General features: G+C 37.2%; 1 protein-coding gene across 2 annotated transcripts in view; it reads right to left on the bottom strand.

The window, feature by feature from the left end:
- Positions 1-14961, bottom strand: part of LOC149083032 (adenylate cyclase type 3-like) — a 116606-nt gene that overhangs the window by 10501 nt on the left and 91144 nt on the right. For both annotated transcript variants that reach the window (XM_089236134.1, XM_089236133.1), the window contains 6 exons: positions 6992-7073; positions 6573-6731; positions 5391-5537; positions 4445-4540; positions 1574-1697; positions 1178-1302 (listed from right to left, as the gene is read on the bottom strand). In XM_089236134.1, coding sequence (XP_089092260.1) covers positions 1178-1302; positions 1574-1697; positions 4445-4540; positions 5391-5537; positions 6573-6731; positions 6992-7073 — 733 coding nt within the window. The remainder of the gene's footprint in view (positions 1-1177; positions 1303-1573; positions 1698-4444; positions 4541-5390; positions 5538-6572; positions 6732-6991; positions 7074-14961) is intronic.

The following is a 14961-nucleotide window of genomic DNA, read 5'->3' on the forward strand; positions in this document are numbered from 1 at the left end:
TTTTATGTATAGACACGCATAAAGTCCGATTTCCGCATGGGCAAGTAAACAAAATCAAATGATTTTGAGAAATCCTAAAATTTAAACAATCAATATTCATCGACTAATGAAACATCTTTGACCTATTCGCAGAGGCCCAATAATTTCAGTTTTGTCTTGGGTGGGCCCCATCATATCAATGAGGGGAGTCCTAGACACGCAGTAACACGTTTTTCCCTTCTACACACACGAAGGAAAGCTACAATCCCTTCCATAGAGCAGGCCTACTGTAAGTACGCGAAATGGTAGGCCCCCCTACTTCTAGCGGGGGAAAGGTTGCTCAAAACATCAATTGACATGGAACTGTTCCTGAGACGGCCCTCTTGAAAGTCTGTATCAGTCGGTGTCAACTGCAATGAAATATTATCAGGGAGCGTCTCATGAGAACTAAGGACCCAAAAACTGTTTGCCCGCTTTGAGACGATCCCGAACAATAACGGTTTGATAGCTTTGTCTTCTTTTCATAAAGAACAATAACAGTTTCAACCATTGGCATCAAAGCTCTAAATCCGTTGCTCACTCCATAAATCCGATGAGCTCAAGTCACTCCTGACCGTATCGACATTCGTCGACAACGAAACTGGTTTTTACGTATCAGTAGTATCATATCCACATTAGCGAGATTCGGTGAAGAACGGGGGAAAAATTAAAATAGTTGAACCTGTTTGAATTATTTGTTCCAAGCATTTTTATTTATATCCAGAAAAAATCATACGTTGCTCCTCATTTGGCGCAAGCGGAATACTCCGATGATAAGGAAAATCAACCTTTTGCAGACTGTTTCGCTCTTGGTGATAAGGGACAATAAACATTCTGCTTATGGATAAAAATGGGTTAAGCGCTGCGAAGCTATGATGATGGTATTAGATCAGGGGTCTTCAACCTATTTTGAGTAGCGAGCACTGCTTATACCCATCATGAAAGAGCACTCTTTCCGTCAACTTTAACATCGTATGCCTTAAACTGTCATCTTTGAATGCTATTTCTACGCAGGTTGTTTAATCGAAACACTGATCAAGTGCTCTCGAGCACGAAATCTGACGCGACCATCGCGCACTCTTGATGCTTCGGGCAGCACCATGGTGCTCGAGAGCAACAGATTGAAGATGGCTGTATTAAATGGTGAAAATGCACCTACCTGTATGAGGCCAGCTTTTCCCGTGCTTTCCATTCTGCTGGCCACGTTCACAGTGTTGCCCCACATGTCGTAATGGGGTTTTCTGGCTCCTATCACACCGGCTGTAATTGGTCCTTGGTTGATTCCTACGAATGAACGGCAAGGAGTCCATAATTACTCGTAGACTTAAGAATGAGAGGAGACAGTTGAGTGTTTCGATTTTATAGTAAAATTCGATGTATATCGAAACACAAAAATATGCATACACGCAAATACGAATCGCCTTTTTGCAATATCCATGGAGGAAATATATGTTATAATTTTGAGTGAACTATTTGGTCGATTTAGTTCTCATCGAAACAGACGCCGTGTCTAAAAATTAGAAAAAAATATCTAGAAGCTCGTTTTTGTACTCACCCATTCTCAATACAAAATTGTTGAAGCTCTCTTTATTGATATAAGTCAGAGTTTCCTTAAGAGTCAGAGCGAATTCTGTCAGTTGCGCCAGGTGAGCCCACTTCTCCTTGTTTGGAGCATTTGGCTAAGAGAGAGGAAAAATGAGACACCGATTCACACATAGAATTTGATGTAAAGCAGGGGGTGCACAATCTTTTTTTGGAGCAGATATGCGGTATTTCTCTACCGCTCACGGGCCAGAAACTTTTATACATAGGGTGACCCGCGTTTTACGGGACACTCCCCTAACTTTGGCCGTTTGAACATTTTTTTACATTAAAAAAATGCGTCTCGTTTTTTTCCTTATTTTTAATGAGTTCTACTTGGATGTTGGAAATAAAGAATAGATTATTTCCTTAACCCTATAAATTACACTATGAGATAATAATGACTCATAATTAGAGCCCGGAATTTCAGGATAAATGCCATATAAATGCCTTTTCTTGCCTATTTTCAAATTTGTTTTATTTTGTGAAAATGTCTTTTTTGAATTTTTCTTGCCGTAATTGCCTATTTAGATATGTTTATTAATGAATTTTAGGGCCTTACTTTGTAGAACTTAGATATTTTTAACATTGAGAACTTCAAAATAATTTTTATTTAAAAACCAATCAACCCTTAGTACGAATTAAGGGTGTTCGTCGATTGCCATCAAAATGGAAGGGATTTGGATTTTCGTGAACCAGCTGGCAGGTCGATTGCCCTTAATATATATATATATATATATATATATATATACTTTTCGTTTTTTTATTATTTATTTAATTAAAATAATTAATTATTTTATTTTTTATGTGATGGAGGAGAGGAGGATTTTGAAACTTTTCAAATGCTATTTCAGTAATAAGTAAGCATGTATAAAAATTGCATTAAATTTTATGAATTTTGATCAATGTACCAGAGAAGAAATGTTTTTACTAGCGTCCTTTGCTATTGAGAGAGAGACTTAAAACATTAATTTTCTTAATTTTATCTTCTTTTTTTTTGAAAAAATTTATATCGTAAGTTATTATTTTGATAAAATTTATTATAGTAGAGCATAATTATAGAGAAATTTGGAGCAACCAAGTATCGGTTAATTAATTTTTCTTTTATTTTGTTGCGGTGGACCAATTTTATTACGTTTTGAGACAGTTTAAATTTCGATTTTACGCGTGTCAAATTAAATTAGTTTCGGTTTTAAGCGACATCTATCTTTGACTTTAAATGTTAATTTTCTAATCTTACACGTAAAAGTTTTAGCTATATTTATTTATACTTTATATAATTTTTTTTATCCAAGAAATCAATTTATAAATAATTTAGAAACTAATTGACTGTTTTGGTAAGTTATGTCCACTTACAAAATATTCAGATACACTGTGGTACCGGTTAATATGATATTTCTTCTACGTTAATGAGCCTAAACCATTAAATAACTTGGCCATTGCAGTGTACGTGTACTTCGTAGTGTTTATTTGTTAAATTTTGAATTCAGGAATTGGAGGAATGGGATAGGGAGGGGGGCAAATCTATTACCTGAGGCATACTAAAATTTTTACCTTATACATTTTTTTTGAATGCTTATACGATCGCTTCGTCCGATACATACATTTTCCATATAATGTATATTCCGAGTCTTCGACAGTGATATTTTCGGAATGACCAGAAGCACATTGATTTCTTCTTGGATAATTTTCCAAAAAGACTTCGCACCACTTTTTTTTTAGCATCATTGTGAATTATTTATCTACTGAGATTATATTCCGTCTCGTGGGTTGTGAACTTATTCCGAACTAGAAATTTCTTGTACCATTTTCAACGGCGTGGTCCAATTAATGCATTCGTTCGTTTTGCGACATTTATAATAATTATTGAGAATCAATTTTTTTCCCGTGCTTACTGGACACAAACTCCATATCCACAGAAAAGAAGATCAATAAAAAGGCAGTATTTTCTATGTTATAAGTAGAAGCCTGAGAAATCACAAAAATATCTCTGATGAAACTTGTTCTGGTAACTTTATGCCTTTGTATCAACTTTCGCACATTGTAATAGAAAAAAGAAGGACGTAAACGACGTTTCGCTTTTTGTCCGAGTAAGGATAATCGGTCTAACAACAATTTAGATGAAGGGTTTACCTGGCATGTTAAAAATCAAGAGGTTAGAGGGCAAACGACCTGTCTTTCTGAAATTGAGGTGAGAGCAATCGACTCATTCTTTCTTGAAAACGATTCAGCGTGAGGACAATCACAATTTATACCCAGTATCAGAAAGTCTCCCACCCATTTGAACGCAAATAAGCGTAAGTGTCTGAGAGATAGGAAAATTGGGGGTAGGCATAGAAGTGAAAGACTTTTCACATCCCTTGTAAGTAGCGTTCAGATAGCTATCAGCGAATTCTTATCAAGATTTAAGAGTTTTAGACAAAAGCAGCCCGTGTAGAAGAAGAGCTGAGAATAAATTAGAAATTTCTTTTAACCACACCCTTCGGATAAAAAATAAGTATTTTACTTATATATGTCTTGGCCTTTTATACTGTGAATGAATCCATGCTCGGTTCATGGAGATGATTATTAAGCACCAAAGGATACATTGCGCCCCATAAGAATTTACTGGTGAGTTTGAGAGGGAAAATAAACAGCTGGTCATGCAATGCTATTAATGAATTGCTGCAACGTCATTCTCCTGACGGATTTAGAGTTTGTATGTGATGTTGCGGGAAAGTCCCAAAGATTATACGGAATTCCTCATTCGAACAGTAAAGTACACTCGCATATTTTTTTTGGCCATCGTGATGCACGAGCACGAGAATCGTACAAAAGATCGAAAAAACAAACAAAAACAACTCACGTTATAGTCTTCGTCTGTGAGGCCACTGGCAGCCATGTACGTCGATCCAATGGTTTTGATTTTGATTATGTCCTTAAATTTCGGTTGTTCCAACAACTGGAAGCAAGACGTTACAAAAAAATTGTTTTTAAATACAATAATAAAACAATGTACAATGAGTAAGGCATCACGTTCGAGCAGCGCACAACGAAATGTATTCGAATTTTTATTACTCGGTTTTATGAAGAACGAATATCACAAGAATTTCGTATTTAGAAAAAATACAAATACTATACTATGGCCACAACAGGCAAAATGCCCAACCAGGTTGTTGAAAAGAGATGCTCGCAAAAATATGGATATCAAATATATCTAAACAGTAACCCAATAAAGAGCAATTATCTCGAAAAATAATAATTATGGTAAAATATAATATTTTGCCCATAAAAAAAATTATGGTTGTCTTATCCAACTAGGATAGCTTCTCAATTTATCCCAATATGTTTATCCTATTTCTTTTTGAACGTGTGTTATAATTTACTTCTCCCTGGATAAGCTGTTCCATTTATTGGCAACCCTATTAGAGAAAAATTCCCTGCGATACCACAACCTAGAATTGTCCCTTGTCAAAGCAGTCCATTGACGGCGTATTCACAATTCATGGTCCATCCTATTCTTTGAAGACTTCGATCTTATCCCCCGACACCTGCATTCTCTTCCCATGTAAACATATTCAAAAAAATAAGTCTCTCTTCATTCTTTTTTACTATACGTTTCTTACACTCATTAAGAAGATGGTGTATGACACCAAGCGAGTGTGCAAAGATGTTTAAAATAACACCGATCTAATTATCTAACTAAGCTGCCGGATGATAGTCAATATTACTTCCATGGGGGAAAAAAAAGATTGCGATATTCCGATATTTTAAGGATGTATTTTTTTTTCTTAAATCGAAGAGAGACTCACAGCATCGTAATCGGAAATGACTTCATTCAGGAATCTTAAGCATTCTAATCCTTGATTATTAACGCTGTCCTCCGTGTAGAAGTCTGAGAAATTGGGCATGGCAGCGAACAGCACCCCCACGGCTTCGTAGCTTTTACTGTACAGCTCCTGAAAAGCAAACAAACAAAAAAAAATTCAATTTGGTTAGTATGGAGCCATTAAAAAGAGACATTAAAGAGCAGCTCATTTCTGACAATAAACGCCAGAAACATTTCAAATACTAGCAAACGTTAGGGATTGGAAACAATTATGTGTGTTCAGACATACAACGACAAGAGCGTGTCTTTTTTTTTTTTTTTTTTTTTTTGTAAACGAAGGTAAGCTTGTAAAGCAGACATTTTGACACGATAAATAAGATAAATAACATGGAGATAGAGACTTAATAAAAGATGTCCTCCAGAAGAACTGATTATCATAAAGTGGTACATCGATGATGGATGGGATAAAGTGCATTCGAAGAGGACAGGCATTAACGATGACGTATCTTTACTGCTACCGCAAACATTTTTTGGTTTTCGCATGAGTTCTCAAAGGCTGAACTAGTATATGCTTTCGACAACATCAAATTACATTGAGTGTCAGAGTTAGGTGTGTGCATCTGACAACATGGGGACGAGCAACCCTAGAATATATCTCTAGGTGGTATATTCTAAGGTCTAGAATACACCTATAGTTGGTGTTACATTGCATATGCTTGTGCATTGCAATGTAACACCAACTATATATATATATATATATACGGAGTGGTTTCAAAAACATTGTACATAACACGTGCTAAGCATATGCAGTGACGCCAACTATATGGAGTGGCTTCAAAGGCATTACGCAGAACACATGCTAATCATATGTAGTGACGCCAACCACTCGTACACAGAGAATGGCTTCAAATACATTACACAGAATACGTACATTCTGCACACATTAATTCTTTTCTCCACCGCGATCCCGAGAATTCAGTTTCAATGAAGTAAATTGATTCATTATCGCAGATGTCGGTTCAATAACGAAAAAATCGCGACAGAAATTTGATATACGTAGTATGAGATAGTCTAAAATAATAGATAATAATGGCAATAATAGATAACAAATGGCAAATAATAGATAATAATCATGGAATTATGATTTAGATTTGAAAATATGGACCTCGTCGTTCTTGCGCTGACCCAAGAAGTGTTTTGCAACGTGGGGCGGGAGAATGTTGTAGACCAAGGCTTCGTTTTTTATCCTCATATCTGCGACTTTCTCTCGCTGCTCTTCGACGGCTTTCTGCCACAGGAACAACCTCCTCGACGTCACTTCCAGCTGCCAAACAAAATAAATAAATGAATAAATTAGGCTACATATACGTAATTTTTCAAAAATTAAAATTTAATGCTGACTCGCCACTCATCGAGTGTTTTATCGTATTTTTAAGGCTAGGTTTCAAATTCAAGTTATGTCTCAACCCGTTCTGGATCGATAACACGAATACAAATGATTAATTAGAGAGGGTTGGTTCACAAAATTTGATCAAAACCATCGTGTCACATACGGCACGACATCATTTTCACTGGAGTACTCACCTGTCTGTTCAAAATGATGACGGCAAAAGCGACAGTCACAACGACGACAGTCAGAGACACCGAATGCATGATGTTAGATTCACTGAAAATGAAAATTTGAGAAGAAATTTCATGTGTACACACTCATCATAATATAAATAAGGCGACGTCATCAAAATGAACACAAAACGCAGAAGCGGGATACAATTTCTTCACGGTTTATCTGTGGTATGAATGCACCGGCAGAGCTCTCGCATCCATAACTGAGTGGGATCCGCAGGCCAGAAGTTTTCATGGGATTCATGTTGTCTCTGGTAAATTCAAGGTGTGAAAATTCAACATATACAGTTTTAGAGCCTTCTGGTTAGAGACTTTTCATATAAGCCGAGGTCACACTCGCGTCCAGCCTGGCCCAATATGTTCCAAGGTTGATCATTGGCGAGAAGTGTGGCCGCTCCAACATTGTCACTGATAGTCGGAACTGGATTAACTCATATGAAAGCCCTAAGCACTCAAACAATTTTTGTGCCCCCTGCCGCCCCTTTACTTTTAACTATAACTCATGACCCGGGCCTCGTGTCAATTAGACGTGTTCACAATTTTCAAGAGTAAGTAAGCAAATTGATAAGCAGGTATTTTTAGGTGGGGGGGGGGGGGGTTTCAAAAAAGTCATTTTGCCGGGTCCTGTGATGCCACGCTCAAGAGTCTCAAGTGCTGAGGAGGCTTCATGACAATTTGATCTGGTTAAAATTTTAGAGAGAGAGAGTTGCGAATTGGCATGCTGGAAAAAGGGGGGGGGGATGCTCAAAACTTTGTTTTGCCCCTGTGGTGGGGGTCTATGGTGCTGTTCAGATGGTTTGGGGCTTACTTAATGGAAGTTAAGCGAAATCTCAATCCAAAAAACTGAACATTAACGCAAGTTCTTGCTAGCAAGTAACTTAGTTTCTCTGCTTTTGCGTCACCCTTCAACGTTTACCCGAAAGTAACGAAAATTTACTTAGTCACTTGAGGGTCTGTATTCATTTTTGCACCCCATCCCCGTAATTTTTAACGAAAAAGAGTGAACTCAGCGTTCTGTCAGGTCCAGCGCTAGGGTCAAAAGATCCCCGTTTCCCCTTTCCTCATTCGATTGCGGCCCTAGCCAACCTTTCGATAAAGATATTCAACAGTGTAATCAAATGCTCTTAAAATTTCAGGATTTTCTACTGGATGGTTGATGCTGGGGGAAAAAATTTACATAAAAAAGAAAATGTACTATTTGTTATGGTGCCCCTTCCGTCCTTATGCCCTAAGCACTTGTTTATTTTGCTTAATGGTTAATCCAGACCTGCTGATAGTCAAATGTTGGAGGTTATAAGGTATTAGATGACTGGTCGAAGAGAACGACCAAGACCTTCCAGCACCACCCCAAGTCAGAGGATCCACCTTTCTTCCCGATCTTCCAATCCATCTGGCCAAACATTGGTCGAAGAACGACGATTACAGTCACAACATAGGGAGTGTTCTGGAAGCAAATATTCACCAAGGAACAATACGCTAGGCTGGACTAATGTGTAGCAAGCTCATGCCGCGGGGGAGGGGGGGGGGCATTGCAAGCAAATTTTGGGAATTGTGAGGGGCTTTATTGCCCACTGTAAGTCCAGACATGGACCACGCTCTGTCCCAAGAGGGATATAAGCGATTTACCCCAAGAGGTTGGAACCAAGAGAACGCTTCCTCTACTCTGAACCATTTGGATGAAATTGAAAAGTTTCTGCAACTGTATACTGCAAAGAAAACGAAGCAGTGGGCTATCACAGAGTTTTTCAAAAAATGATTGAATACTGCTGGAATTCAAATTGTTTGTTTTAAGAACTGTGAAAAAAGAGAATTTTGAAAAAGAACTTACTGACCACAATTCAGTGTATTATTTTTATATAAATTTACACTGTATTGAATTTCAGACTAACGCTAATGGAATGTCAAAGATTCTTTGTCCTGTTATCGGTTACCATAAAATTCCGCGTTAACCTTTAAAATTTCGACGAACCCTTGAATTTAACGCTTTAACGTCTCATCTACAGCTTTCTTCCCAAAAGGTTGGAATAACAAATGAAAAATTTCAAAAATTAATTTATTAAAATTAATTTTTTTATAGATTTACAGATTTCACAGAAAAATACATTTTTTACATAGAATTTTCTTTTTTTTTTTTAGACGAAAATGTGACTCCCTTCCCATTCCTTAACATTTCACGAAAATGTGTGACCAACCAATCCCTTCCAATCGTTAACATTTCATTGCTGGTGAATGAAATTTGCATATGTGGACTAACTATACGGTGGCATTCCTCTCAAAATAATGAAATTCGAATTAGCGTATAATCCATAAAGGAATACAGCACTACTAAACAACCCATGTGATTCGCAAACACTTATATATTTGAAGAAATATTTTTTCGTTCATATGTCAATTCAATTTTTAATTTTGCTTACTAATAATAATTTCGAGCGAGAAAAAATCCATTTTCACCCGGAAAAGACAAGCCTAGAAACGGGGCAAATTGACAAAGTGTTTTTCGCGGAGAATTCTACTCCCAATTTCACGGTGTTAGTCAAATATGTACAAGCGAAAAAAAAAATAAGTTTTGCGCTAACAACATTGTGTGCGGCACTTTGCATACAAAGTGATGCAAAACTATTTTCGATGCGTGTATGTTGTCGTTGTTGTTGTTGTCCTTAAGATTTTAATAAGTTGAAAAAAAAAAAGAAGAAGAAGCGCATTCAAATGCTCAAAGATTGTTAATAAAAGAGCACCGCAACTGCAGAGGCAAAATACTGTACAAACTCGGTTGTGCAAGGCGGAGCATCGGAGATGGCCGACTCACGTCATCGTTACTATGACGACCGGGAGGAAAAGACCCTTTCGACCACCTTTCTTAGACTCGTGGCTTCCGAAATTTCTGTGGGGGGACCGTCCGTAAATGACGCGAACGTCCCAGAACCGTTTTTCCTGTGCCGTTAGCCCTCCAGTGCCAACACCAGCTATAGTAGGCTACAGCTGGTGTTTCCAGAGCATTGGTTTAGAAAATGTTCCCTGAGTGCACAGGTTGGGTTTCACAGACCCATACTGAATGACATAAAATAATATTTACACACTTTCTTTTTTAAGTATTTTGATACATGTATCTACAAATACAAAAAATGTACAGAACTGACCCTGACCATGTTGCACAGAGATAACGGAACCTGAGGAATCAGGGTACTTGGGGGTCCTCGTCCTAATAAACTTTCTAATAACAAACCCCCTATTCCTGGATGAATAAAAATGTACAAAAAAGTATGTGTAAAACAGCAATGTTTTTTGGAGTTCGGAGTCAACTCCTTGAGTTGGAGGTAAATTATACATGTATTACACCATTTTAACTACAATATGAACATAAAATGAATGTAATTAACCATTGCTGAACAGTTTTACAGAAAATTTTGAATTAAAAGTTCTGAATTTAACATAAAATAATACTAAAAGTAGAAACTCAATGATAAAAACAATGAAATTATTATTTATGTACGCGCATATGTACACGTAGTGTTATGTATTATTTTTTTTTATTAGCTGACTTAACAAATCTAATTTGGACCATCACAGTGCCATCTATAGATAGAATGTTTTTTAAAAGTTTTTTCGCATTAAAAGTTTATTAAGGTATTTAACTTTGAAGTTGGAATGTCTTTTATTCAGAAACCTTAAAGCATTATTAGTTTCTGTCATCCACGTTTTACATTAAAAATTTCCCGTTTTCACGTTACACAGGTTCCGTTTAAGGCCGGGATTTACACTATACAAGTTTCACAAAAGTTCATTTATAAAACTCGACAAATACAACCAATAAGGTGATCGATTACATTTGCTAGAATGTTACCCATCCTCTTATTGGTTGCATTTTTCACCTTTCATTAAAAAAACTTTTATTAAACTTCTATAGTGTAATCCCGGCCTAAGCCAGGTTTATACATGTACTTTGGCATTTTGAAATCACGGGATCGAAATTTTTTCTCCGTTGAAAACGGGGGGGGGGGGGAGTCCGCTTAATATAGGTTCCGTTAAAGACAGGTTTTACTATAATATGAAATGACAAAAATTCATATCTTATTTTTACAGTAATTTTAAAATAATCATATCAATTGAAATTGAAAAAACAAACAAAAAAAAAAAACTTGTTTAGCTGCACATTTTGGGTCTCCCAGATACAGACAAATTTTTCAAAAATTCCGGAAAAGAAAATCACTATCGTGCCCAGAGCTGCCATAGTAGATAAACGAGTTTGAATAGGAAATTAGCGAGTACCTCAAGAACATTGTTCCTGCCACCTGTCGGTAAGTGATAGAAATACATGTGCATGGGTCTCACAGACCCAACCCGTGCACTCAAGGGTTATTTGACGTCGCCAACTTTCACATCAATCAGTCAAACTCTATTATAACGACACCAAAGATTCAGCGAAATTTTGTCGCTGTAACCGAGGTGTCGTTACAACTGTGGTTACGTTCTAAAGATTTTTTTAATCAAAAATATAATCTAATACAATGACATATAAATGGCTTTTTTCATTGTGGTTAGGAAATGTCGGAACATCACCGATTCTCAAAAAATTCTTTAATGTTTTGCAGATATTGGTAATGACGTGAGATACGGCGCTACAGCAATTCTGCAGTGATTTTAAATGAATTTCACGGGGAAAATCGGGAAATAATACGGATAAATATAGTCCTCCTTCCACGAGATGAGATTTGGCTACGGCACGTCATGTCACGTCAAACGATTCTATTTTATCCTAGAAGGACATGCCAATTGTGAAAGCTCAGTCACTGATGAACTTTTCTCAATGTGCAATCGTTTTACCAAAAAAAAAAAAAATTGAATAAAATCATCCGACGTGACATGACGCAGCGAAAATTCATCTCGTGGTCGGAGGACTATAGATAAATGGAATATGGCAAGCATGTGATTAAAATTTATAGTCATATTCGTTATAACATAATTTGTAAATAATGCAAATTTTCTTCATCTCTAATTCTAGTAGAAAATAAGAACTAAAATTAGCTTCGTTGGAAAAACGGGACAATTTTATTTTCAAGAAAACGGTCGGAAAGGCGAAAATACGGGGAATGTTCCACGTGCACATTTAAATACCGTTTTTTTAACGTTTAAATACCAATAGAAAAACATTTCTTCACTGTGATGAGCAGTAATTCTGTGAATTTCTTGGAAAAATGCCATAAAAATAGAATCAAACCGATGAGAAATATGCCGTTATATCCGATTCTACATCGACATAACAAGCAAGGCTCATTAGACCACCAATATTATCTGAAGTGGAGATGTGGTCACAAATGAGGTCGTTATAACCGAGTTTGACTGTACTTCTCACTGGCTTACACGAGGATTAACGAAAATGCCATAAAACGGACAAAAATAATCTAACTCTAAAACACAGTATGTATGTCAAGCGACCGATTCTTTCTCCAGCCAACTTTCAGCCGAAAAACGCCACGCAATCATCCTTACGGGTGGGTCATCGATGGTTGCAATTGAATTTGTACAACGTCCGTCGAGAATCAAATAACTCCAGTGAACGAGTTTTCATCAGCGGCTCGCCGATGAATGTGGGGATCTATTTCGAGATTTCTTTAAGGAGGAGTTTCTATCGATTGCTGTTATGAACTTTCTACGATCGAGTTTCTTGTTAGTTGATTCATTCAGCCCGGGCGATACGAAATCCTAAGCCGATCGCCTCATATTTCTTTAGAATGAATTTGTGTGCCAGGTAAAAATAGATTAATATATTCTACAAACATGCGTGTGTGGTGCCTTTAAGGTGATTGAACACGCAACTGCAAGATTAAAAAGCATGCGTGTTCAATCTTTTTCTGTACGAGCATGCTCATGCTTAAGCGTCTGTAGCAGATTTTTGCGCAAGCGTTTTTGATTTTGCAAGCAGCTTGAAGATTGAATGAATTTTGATTATGTATGTGCTTGCAAAAACCTCTAAAAAATTTACATGCCTGACTTGTCTCAGGCATGTAATCAACGTCAGGCAAGGGAAAATCAACATGTCTGAATCAACATTTTATATGCCGACGTCTGGCGCGTGCTTGAAAAAAAAAATACATATCCGGTTGAAATTTTTCAGCCGGGACCACACCGGCCGCACTAGGAGATTCTGAGCTGCTCATAACTGGTTTTTGAGAGGTGGATACGCAAAACCGACCATTAACGTAGTCCGCACTGTGCTAGCCACACATCAAAATCGGTTTTTTTTCACGGGATGTAGTTATGTAGCGCTGCGAGTGGTGTATCCAACTTTACATGCCCTGCAATAGATGCTATGTCGAGCAATAGATATGTTCAGCCCAGAAACTGAAGGTGTGTGCCATGCAGGTAGCTTGTAAAAGCTTGTACCAGTCTTCGCTATTCAATGAGCGATAGTGACGATGTTTTTCTTTCGTACCCTAAGACAAATGCAGCCTAAGTGAGCACATCATCGTTCGAGCTCGCCGTATTCCAAATACCAACTGTTTCTTGTACAAGCAAATCATATGCAGATACATAAGGGACGGGGGGGGGGGGGTGGCGGCGTTCAGTGAAAAACATTGTATTATTGGCATAGGCGGAGGTAGACATTCGACCCCCCCCCCCCCGTTCACTATATATACTTTAAGTGATTCGTCCTCGTCCCTCCATTTTGTTCGTGGGAGAGACGTATCCGCTTATGCAAGCAATTCTTAAACTATGTCGTGTCGATAGGGGAAACCATGGATGTTTGTACAAAAACATTAAACATGTATGCCAGTAAAGCTTACAGTTACGCGGGTAGTCGGTTTTAGGGATTCCTTAGATCTAGTTCAGGTGAGCAAAATCTCCGGCTCATGAGCTGAATGCACCCCGGGATAGGTTCAATATGTCCAACGAATAGCATCCGTAAGAAAAACCCAATTCTCACATTACATGAAAAGTTTTACAAGAATAAGCACAACATGAATATGCTAAAAGATAGCTAAAACACACTAAAAAGAGCTAATTAAGCTCTCCTCTCGGAAGCACAGTACCATTTCTAACATACTGAATTTAACTGGCTCAATCGGGAAAAAGCACTAGCGAATTTTGAAGAACTGACTTGAAGCAGCCATATCTTAACACACACACACAACATCACTCCAAAAATCTCCTCGAAAATCTGGAGTCGCACATGCTAATCTCACGAAAATACTTCTTTATTCACATAGCGATCTCTAAAGAAAAGATTTGTTCAAATAGTGGATGGGAAAGATATGGTCGCTTAGGCATTATTGGATTTATTTTTGGTCGCAAAGAGCACTACTCTAATGTACAGTCACAGCCAAAAGATAAACAAATATTCCTCCTTAAGAAGATAAAATCCTCTGGAATCAAAATTTCTTCCACAGAGACAACGTTAATGTTATTAGCGTAATAGAATAATATTAACAACTATTTTTCAGTCATATTAAAAACCATATACATAATATTTTTATCAGATAAAACATCTGAGAAAATTTGTTGTAATGGCAAATATGTAACCGGTTGAGGATTATGAAAAACACCTAAATTCGGAAGTACGGAGTGTCTGGACTGTCTTCACTATATTTAATTATTGCTTTATTTTATTTTGGTTCTCTGTTGAGCCCATAGAGGACACTAACATTTTCGATAAGACTAAAAATCTCAAAATATCCACACAAGCGTCATGGCTTCATGCGATGTCTTGAAATTAGACAAATGATCGCGAAAAGAAAAAATTTCTGTTTGCGCAACAAATTAAAAGTTTTGGATACAATAAAAAACTGAAACTACCAAAGAGTGTTATGAAGTTTCTCAATCGTAGGTAAAGCATTAAGAAACATTTGATGATTGATGAAATTGACAAAGATGGCGAAAGTACGGAAAGAGCTTGATGAGAAAACGGAAGAGGAGATGCAATTTCTATGGTGTCG

Source organism: Pholcus phalangioides, unplaced genomic scaffold, assembly GCF_987345545.1.
Source record: "Pholcus phalangioides strain wild (caught in Gottingen) unplaced genomic scaffold, Ppha-v1.0 ptg000009l_1, whole genome shotgun sequence".
Classification (NCBI taxonomy): Eukaryota; Metazoa; Arthropoda; class Arachnida; order Araneae; family Pholcidae; genus Pholcus; species Pholcus phalangioides.